The sequence below is a fragment of the Limulus polyphemus genome, unplaced genomic scaffold (assembly GCF_000517525.1).
Source record: "Limulus polyphemus unplaced genomic scaffold, Limulus_polyphemus-2.1.2 Scaffold2880, whole genome shotgun sequence".
NCBI classification, from domain to species: domain Eukaryota; kingdom Metazoa; phylum Arthropoda; class Merostomata; order Xiphosura; family Limulidae; genus Limulus; species Limulus polyphemus.
Genome location: NW_013668490.1, coordinates 16,833 through 26,625, shown reverse-complemented (window position 1 = coordinate 26,625; position 9,793 = coordinate 16,833). Strand labels below are relative to the sequence as shown.

At 33.6% G+C, this 9,793-nt stretch overlaps 2 protein-coding genes across 2 annotated transcripts in view; one reads left to right on the top strand and one right to left on the bottom strand.

The window, feature by feature from the left end:
* The window catches only part of LOC106468123 (hydroxysteroid dehydrogenase-like protein 2), a 22,777-nt gene extending 20,562 nt beyond the window's left edge, over positions 1-2,215 (top strand). Inside the window, exon 8 of the mRNA XM_013928535.2 lies at positions 486-2,215. Within this exon, the coding sequence (XP_013783989.1) occupies positions 486-727 (242 nt within the window). The 3' untranslated portion in view covers positions 728-2,215. The remainder of the gene's footprint in view (positions 1-485) is intronic.
* Positions 2,216-3,729: 1,514 nt separating this feature from the next.
* Positions 3,730-9,793, bottom strand: part of LOC106468122 (opioid growth factor receptor-like protein 1) — a 20,539-nt gene continuing 14,475 nt past the window's right edge. Inside the window, exons 4-5 of the mRNA XM_013928534.2 lie at positions 8,052-8,200; positions 3,730-4,583 (exon numbers count right to left, since the gene is read on the bottom strand). Of these exons, the coding sequence (XP_013783988.1) occupies positions 4,343-4,583; positions 8,052-8,200 (390 nt within the window). The 3' untranslated portion in view covers positions 3,730-4,342. The remainder of the gene's footprint in view (positions 4,584-8,051; positions 8,201-9,793) is intronic.

Sequence of the window (9,793 nt, the reverse complement as noted above, 5' to 3'; positions counted from 1 at the left end):
GTGGTACTGTAATTCAACAGTACAAAATACCATGGCAACATGTGATACTTTACTTCAACTATACAAAATACCATGGCAACATGTGATACTGTACTTCAACAGTACAAAATACCATGGCAACATGTGGTACTGTAATTCAACAGTACAAAATGCCATGGCAACATGTGGTACTGTAATTCAACAGTACAAAATACCATGGCAACATGTGGTACTGTACTTCAACAGTACAAAATACCATTGGTTCTGATGTTACATTTTCTTAACCAGTAATGTGATGCATTGTAAGATAGATGATGTCTATGTAAGAACAAAATTTGCTTCAAAGTTATTTTTCTGATTACTACTGAAAAATGTTGTTTGACAGTTTTAATCAGAAATTAAATTTGACTTTTGTATCTGAATATTTTCCTTTAAGAATTTAATTTAGATGATTTGTTAAATAATTTTAAATATTTTTCAATATGTTAAAATTTGATTTGTTACAGGAGAACCAAAGGAAAGGTGGTACATAGACTTAAAGAATGGAAGAGGCTCAGTTGGTAAAGGAGATCCACCTGTTAATGGAGATGTCACTTTTGTTGTAGATACAGAAAGCTTTATACAGATGTTCTCAGGGTCTTTAAAGCCCACGGCAGCTTTCATGTCTGGAAAGCTTAAGATCAAAGGTAATATGGGGTTAGCCTTGAAACTGGACAACCTAATGTCCAAAGTGAAGTCCAAGTTGTGATATCAGAAAGCCCTAGGTTTACTGCTGCATACTTCTTATGCCTGTGTAATGTTAATAATTATAATAATTAAAGCAAAATATGTTAAATGTGATAATTCAACCAAAAATGCAATAAACCTGGAAATTCATGGTTTGGGGTTATCTTTAAAAAAAGATACAAAAAATAAAATAAAAGTACAACTTGAACATCTGAACAGTGGAACTGCCGTTAGTTTGAAACATTTATGCATTACTAACGTCAAGTACTCATTTTAGGTTGATAATGTCTTTGATTTTTCCTATATAAATGGGAATGATTTATTGTAATGATCAGAATGGGAAAACCATAGCATGGTGCATTTATAAATAATGAAGTTATTGAAGAAGGTAATGGAAAATCATGAGTCATAAACAAAACTAAGAAAGTTGTCAAAAGTTAACGATATCACAAGCACATAGACAAACTTACATAGTACTTTCTTTAACAATTTCAAGAGGGAAACAAGAAATTATATTACAAAAAAACTTGATTTTGTTTTTGCTTTGTATTACTCCAATAGGAAAGAATAGTATTTGGTAACAACTTTCCATCATCATTAACTATTTTTAAGTTGGATATGATAAGGAGGAACTTGTTTGAGACAGTAAAGTATGAAGATGGCTTGAATATTTAATAAAGGAAATTTCATTACAAGTTTAACATAGTAACAGGTGAACAACACTGCCGATGATGACAAAACCTTGTTGAAATGTTTAATATTTGTCAGTAGGTTAAAGTTTTACTGAACTTTTTTTTATCCATTCAAGCTACCTTCAAACTTTTATTTTCAAGTTTATTATCAGAGAAGTTGAGGACAATCTAGCTGACAACAACATCCTGGTATACGTACTGAACAATTAGGTACTTAATTAGATAATTGGGTTACTAATATAAACAGCTTATAACAAAGTACTTTCAAAACATGTCATGTACATAACCTGCTCCTCATAACTAGGTACTTGTAAGACAGAAGCTATGTCACATGATTTTTGTCCTTGACTAAGAATTTTTTTTTACTCGTGTTTTTACTAATAATCCAATATCAGTTGCTGGACAAAGTTCAGACTTGAAGGTTATTATCTTGGGAGAAAGGTGTACATAAATGATACTTTGTACTTCCACCATTTCAAGTCCACCTTTTTCTTTCTTAATCTTCTTATCAAGAAATGCACTTGTTAATTCTTAAAGGGATTTTTTAGAGCTCATTGTTATCTGTAATTATTTTAAGATGTATAATTTCAAACGAATGTATTTTAAAAATTAAATACCAGTGCTTTAAAGACCAATACCCATTTTCACGAGTCCAAACTGGATCTTAAGTTAAACTGTGCCTTTACTGTTATCTGTGAAATGATTTGAAAGACAGTCTAATCTTTAGAATGAAGTTTTAATAATCTTAGTACTTTCTTATGCAGTGTAGATCAGCCATGTATTAAAGCTCTCATAACAACACTTGTTTCCTTTAATCAAGAAAGAGCCTGCAAAAAATACAAATACAAAGTATAAATTTTTAAAGTAAAATCAATATATATATATATTTGTGGTTTGTATGATCTGCATCTGTGTGTGCCATATTAAAAGGAGTTTAAGTTTTAGATGATTTTTTTTTTTGCCATTCTGAACCATAAATTCATTTCCTATGAGTTACAAAAATATTAATTACACCCCAGGAGAAGCAAAGTCAATCAGCAAAAATTTGTGAACATTTTCAACATCGATAAACTTAATAAAAGTCCTTCACATACCAAACTGCCATCAAAATTTTAATGAAATCGTAATGCTACAAAATGTTTGGGTACTCGTGTTTATTTTATGCAATAGTGATCATTTTTTGTAATTTTCTGATGATGCCTTTAATAGTTTGTACTCAAATATGATAAATGTATGTGAGAAACCAAACATCTCTGCTTGGGAAGATTTCCTTGTAATGGTTGTTGTAGAGGTTATTTGAAAGCTGTTCATTTCCAGTAACTGTGTGGTGTATGTTGATTTCTTTTTTAATAATAGCAGCTGCTCAATAAATATATTTTATAACAAATATGTTTCTTATTTTTTAACCTGATATGATGAGTGAAAATTGTCTGTATCTTTTTTTTCCTAAATGTGGAATTTTCAAAAGTAGTTCAATCTCTTCTTTTTTTTTGCCAACAAAGTTCAACAGTTTAAAACTTAGTACCCAACTTGTATTCTAATTCTGTTCTTTCTTACACACTTTCAGAATATGCTTTTGTGCAAGAAACACTTTTATAACTTCCAGAATGAAAGAGAACTATATCATATTTAGTTAAAAAGAACTTACTTGTGGAAAAAAGTGCGGCCAAAAAAAGGAATAAGCATGTGACTTAAATGAATGAAATCAAAATTGGCAGCCAATTCATACATCAGTTAATTAGTTAGCTAGGCCGCGTTTTTTTTTTCCAACTTTGGGCATGATGGGGGGGTGGGGGGTATCATTCTCATCCGCTTGTGCGACGTCAAAATGGAGTTTGAATACACCAGCCATGTGTACCTTGTAGAGGCATGTCTAAAATTTAACCTTATTTTAACTTTACATTTTCTGAGGAAACAAATACTTAACTTGTAAAACAGAAATCACGTGACAAATACAAACACTTTGGTTTGTTTCTGATACGTAATATCTAATGCTACTTTTTTTATATGACTACACGATAAGGCGAAAATATTTTGTTCTTTCACTTCTGTAGTGTCCCAATACCTGAACTTCGACCTCAAGTGGAAGTAGATAAAAAAAAACGATTTGAAACACTGTCCTGTGAAATTGGAAAACCGTTTGAAGACTAAACGGGGCCCAACCCAGCAACGTTTTAAACAAGAGAAACGAGTTCAATTTGGACCCGATTTCAATTTTCAGAAGAATGTCTAATCCACTAGTTACTTTCAACAACTCACACTTAGCCTGTAATGTAGTGTCATACAACCTAAACTCCAGTTATAACAACGTGAAATAATTGATGCCCACACGTTATAACTGATAATTGCTTTATTTAGACAACATAAAATAGTCTTTTAGGAAAGTGGAAAAGCATACATGGAAAAACGACAACAACAACAACAACAAAAAAAAAACATCCCCTCGTTTACATGAGGATATATTCCAGCTAACGGTGTATAACATACATCCAAGGTTTTCAAATTTGACGACAAAAATATGGATCCTTTAATTCACATGGCAAAATTGACTAGCTCCGTAAAGCAAGGATAAACTTTTGTTTTAAACTACAGGAACGTTTTACAAGTGTTTAAGGAAAACAAAATTGGAAGTTTTACAAAAAGTGTCCACAGAAGACAAAAGGTAAAACGTTAGAAGTGCTCACGGAAAGGGAAAAGCCTTAAAAGTGTTTATAGAAAACAAAATGGGTAGTTTTATAAATGTTCACGTAAAACAAAAATTATAGTTTAACTGTAAATATGTAAACATGACTTTTAGGGTTCTGTTATTTTATAGTCTCTCAAAAATCGCAGGCACATTTTTTTCCTGATATTATAATTAATTTTTTGTTTGTTTGAATTCGTTACTCCGTTCGTTTGTGCCAGTGTCTTACAGCTCTTCTCATCATGGCGAAGTTAATTGTTTTTCAAAATGATTCGTAGTTAGGCCAAAACTGATTGAGAAGACGTAGTATGTAAGTACGATCTGCTTCGTTTCGTAGTACACAAGTCCAATAGTCTCTGAGAGATATTTTAGCTTCTGTCAAAGACTTTTCTTTTAGGCACTCAAGAAGGAGAAACTCCACTAGGGGGCATTTAAACTCTTCAAATCCCACTTCACCAAGAAATTTTAGGATCCGGGTAATCCGTAAGTAGTTATGAAGATATCTGAAAAATATGTTAAATTAATTTTTATATGCTCCCCCAGTGGCACAGCGGTAAGTCTAGAGACTTATAACACTAGATAGGCGTAGAGGGCACAGCACAAATATAGCCCATTGTGTAGCTTTGTGCTTAACTACAAAGAAACAAAACCTTTTTATAAATAATAATAATAATAAATCAGGATTGTAAGTTAACAGAATATTTTTAAAACTTATAACAGTAAATAAATAATTACGATCATCAAGTTAAATATCTCTTGATATACGTCATAAAACTACTCGGTATTCTCAAGTTATATATTATTTTAAAACCGTAACTCAACGTCGCATTGGTTGAATAAGCTTCATTAAACCATGGCTCAAAGCTGCATTAGTTGAACAACTTCATTAAACTATAGTTCAACACCACTGATTAAACGAGCTTCATGGTGAAACGAGTTTTATTTAACCAAAACTCAACGTTAAATTGTTTAAACGAGCTTTATTTAACCATAGCTTAACGTTACATTGTTTAAACGAGCTTTATTTAACCATAGCTCAACGTTACATTGTTTAAACGAGCTTTATTTAACCATAGCTCAACGTTACATTGTTTAAACGAGTCTTATTTAACCATATCTCAACGTTACATTGTTTAAACGAGTTTTATTTAACCATATCTCAGTGTTACATTGTTTAAACGAGCTTTATTTAATCATAGCTCAACGTTACATTGTTTAAACGAGCTTTATTTAACTATAGCTTAACGTTACATTGTTTAAACGAGCTTTATTTAACCATAGCTCAACGTTACATTGTTTAAACGAGCTTTATTTAACCATAGCTCAACGTTACATTGTTTAAACGAGCTTTAGCTAAAGTTTCCGCCATTAAAGAGTGAACGTGACCTTTGTTGATTATTAAAAGGGAATTCTGTTGGTCCTGTGGCAGAGCCTCTGAATTTCACAGTTGTTAATCCGTGCGATATCGCAAAATATTCTCTACACTTTAAGCTGTTGATGCATTATAAGAGTGACAGTCAGTAGTTTAAAATTATGGTCGGCGGTAGGTAGCCTTGGTAGCTTTGCCATAAACACAAGTACTAATTTCATTTGAGAGTAGGTTTTGACTCACAGATTGGCATCACAGGTTTTCCAGAGCACAAGTAGGATGTTGTAGGCTTGACCGATACTGTTAGATGCAAAGATGAATGAACCTAGTTACCCTCACTTCTAGAGGTGGGGTGTATTGCAATCGGATTTTAAAATGTCTATGTTTCCGCGCGCGTATCTCGACAATTAATTGACCGATGTACACGAAAATGGGAAGTTCCTATGGGACAGTCCTCCCCACATTTGGTCCGGATCCAAATCCTGATCGATTTTGGATCACATTGAAGCATTTTATATAATGGGTAGATAGGGCATTTTCGCGGTTTAGGGTTAATAATTCTGTAAAGTGTGATCCGATTTGTAGCATATTTCATGGGCACATTAAGTTTGAGATTCCTCATCACTCTACAAAAAATGATCCGGATCATTGATCATTCTGGATCTGAGAAGGATTTTCTGAGTTTTCGATGGTGAACTCTGACGTTATCCAATATAAACGCATGCAATTTCGAAAAGTAGCGGCGGGGCGAGGGTATTCAGTTTTTCTGACTGCTCTTATTTTGATGTTTGTTTGTTGCATTTCGCGCAAAGCTACAATCCCTAATTTCAAAGTGATAGATTAGTGGGACGACAGCTAGTAAACACCACCCACTGCAAACTCTTTGGCTACTCTTTTCGGTCTGAATAGTGGGACTTGACCGCCATATTTTGTTTTTTGGCGATAACCATGTGACCTTACATGTACAGTCCAGCATGAGCCACACTGAGTCAAGTATTTTAATAAATTTGAACAGTGTAATCTAGAGTCACATAATGGTGTTCTGAAATATAGTGTTATAACTGCTAAACACGAATGCAAATTAAAAATATTTTAAGAGTACTTAAGCTTGGTATTATTTTGATTTAAACAGTGTAATTTCAGAAATTCTAAAATATTAACGAATTTCAGTTTGATTTAAGTTGTTCTTAAGCACAAAGCTACACAATGGATTATCTATGCTCTGCCCATCATGGGTATCGAGACCCGACTTTTAGGCTCGTAAACCTGCAGACTTACCGCTGAACCAATATTAGTTTAACTGCTCCCTCAACTCTATGGATTTTAAATAATACTCAATATTTTTGTGAGTATAAAAAATATTTTAACCGTTGAAGTATCCACATATCTAAGTTAACTTTAAAGATCTGTCACATAGTTTGTATAATCTTTTTATGAAATGACGACCCTCCAGTGGCACAGCGGTAAGTCTGCGAACTTGCAACGCTAGAATCCGAGTTTCGATACCCGTGGTGGGCAGAGCACAGATAGCCCATTGTGTAGCTTTGTGCTTAATTACAAACAAACAATGAAATGACGTCCCTGTTGTGATGTTTGAAAAACAACATTTTCTTTATATTGTAACTTAAAAAGGTAACCAGTTTAGTTTACTGAGTTTTTTGTTTGTTTCAGATATATGTGTTCTAACAGTCTCTTGTATAAAGGAAATCCGCCTTCTGTAGTACTGTTGTGGTAATTTATTTTTCCAATATATATTTCCGCGAGTCAGTTCTGAACCCTAGACCACTAACACACCAGGCAAGTGCTCTATCAACTGAGCTAAAGGGTTAATTCCTTAAGTCACTTTTTAATAACCCAGACTACTAAACTACTACAATACACTGTTAAATTCTCATTACTTTCACTTCGCGCTATCTGTACTATGTCTTATGCGGGTATCAAACCTCGGGTTTTAGTTTAATAAGCCCTTAAACATGCCGCTGCTTCACTGGGTGGTGATTTGTGTATATAATGTCATGCTTTCTCAGTCTAGAACAAAAGCTATCTTTTGAATAGAGAGGGAGTTCCAAAGATTCTTTCTGTTATCTAAAAACACTTGACGTTCCCTTTTTCCCACATTGTTTTGCTCGATAAATAAAGATTAATTTAATTTGTGTAACATTGTATCTAATCTCATTTCTTCAACACAGTCAAGTCTAATTTTTAACTTCGTTATATATATTTTGGTCATTCCTCCTCCTTTTTTATTTGTGGTTACTACTTGAGAAGTAAATCAGTGAACCTGCAAGTACCACAATATAATTTAGAAACAAGGGCATAGCCAGTACCATAGAGTGGGTGGGGTGGGAGTCTTTTTCTCCAAAAAAGTTATTTACCTTAGCTTAAAATAAATTAAAATATTTAAAATTCAAGAGAGCGAAAACAAAGGAGCTTAGTTTACCTCACAGTAATAAGTTGCTGAGTTGTGAACATCTTATGTAAGCCTTGTAAAATGAAAAAAAAAATCAGAAGATAGTGGACTTTTAGACACTTTAGAATACATGGATGGTCGTCCGAACCTCCCTGGCTACGCCCCTAAGAGTAATAATAGAAATATAATTACTTGTTTAGGCTCTTGACTCTTTCCTCCCAGTTGTTTCCTCGTTTCACTTCTCCCGTGAGTTTATTTACAAGTTCTATTCCATAAAAATCCAACATCATGTTGTAGGCTCCAAGAATTCGATCTCTGATCTGTGGATCACTTTTGATAGCCTAAAATCCAGTTTCAATAATTTACTAACAATGTTACAAAAAAAAAAAACTTTCTTAGATTCACACAATTACAATAAAACATGTAACATTAAACACTAAGATCAACAAGCTACCAGAATCACTTTAAAATGTTGTATGTCGTTTAAAGTTGATAGTTGTGGTATTGGTACAAATATAGTATTCCAAAGGAAAAACAAATTCATTAACATCTCAATATGATTACAGTTCTGTGCAGTATCAGTTGGTATGATACTGATAGATAGCACAGATTAAAAATTAGATACCAGAAAACCAGAAACCTGAGCTCTATCGGAAGTTGAACTGGGAATACGCAAGAAGTACAGTTTGAAATTTAATTATGTCATGGTTAAGCCATCGTGACGACATAGAATTGTTCAAGATGGCTTTCCGCTCACCATGGTAACAAGATCTGTTTGTTTGACTTTGAACTGAATTGTTACAGGTGTTATAGTGATTTTTTGCTTAAACGGAAACAGGTTTTTTTTTTAATTTCGCGCAAAGCTACACAAAGGCTATCTGCGCTAGCCGTCTATAATTTAGCAGTGAAAGACTAGAGGGAAGGGAGTTACTCATCACCACCCACCGCCAACTCTTGGGCTACTCTTTTACCAACGAATAGTGGGATTGACCGTTAAATTATAACGCCCCCACAGCTCAAAGAGCTAACACGTTTAGTGGGACGGGGATTCCGACCCGCGACCCTCAAATTGAGAATCGAGCGCCGTAACCACCTGGCCATGCCGGGTCACGGTGATGGGGCGGAGAACTTGGGTAAAGTAACAAAATTAGTACAAAAATCGTGAGAGGGAAAACTTAAAACTGGCTACAAATGATGTCCGCATAAAGGTTTGAAAGTCACTCATAATGAGAACGGAGGCGTTGCTTAATCAAATGGAGAAACAGGTAAATTATATAGTACACCTCGACAGTATTGTCAACAAACTCAAATAAATTAATGAGTAAAGAAAAATTATCTACGTGAGGATTCTTTGAACTTTTCTTTTGATTTGTTAAGTTGACCTCTGAATGATCTGAAGCTAATCAAATCTGTTTGTACAGTCGTGTTCAGTGCAACTAGGATTGGTTAAGATAAGGTACTGTACCATGGTCCTGAAGTGTTGTAGAATACACACACATACACACATAGACCATTTTTTGTTTAAATGGTTTCCAAAATATACTCAGCAATAAGCATAAGCACCGTCTTGTCAAAAACGTTGGGTGAGGAGAAGTAAAAACGAAAGTTTTTGTGTTAACTTTCTTTATCTATATTATCAATTACCAAATTAACAAAACATGTCTAAATAACAACTAGTCAATAGGCCTATAATTCGCACCCTAACTTATTATACCTGTCGTGAATACAAAATTAACATATCCAAACAAAAAAGGTCAGCACAATTATAATCCGTACCATCATTCAATTCATGTTACATTTACAAAACGTAAATTAAAATATTAATAAACAACACAATATAATACTCGTGTTCCGAGAATATGTCATTAAGATAATAAAATGTCATTATAAATAACGAAACCATGTTCACTTTTTCTTTGGATAACACTATTGTT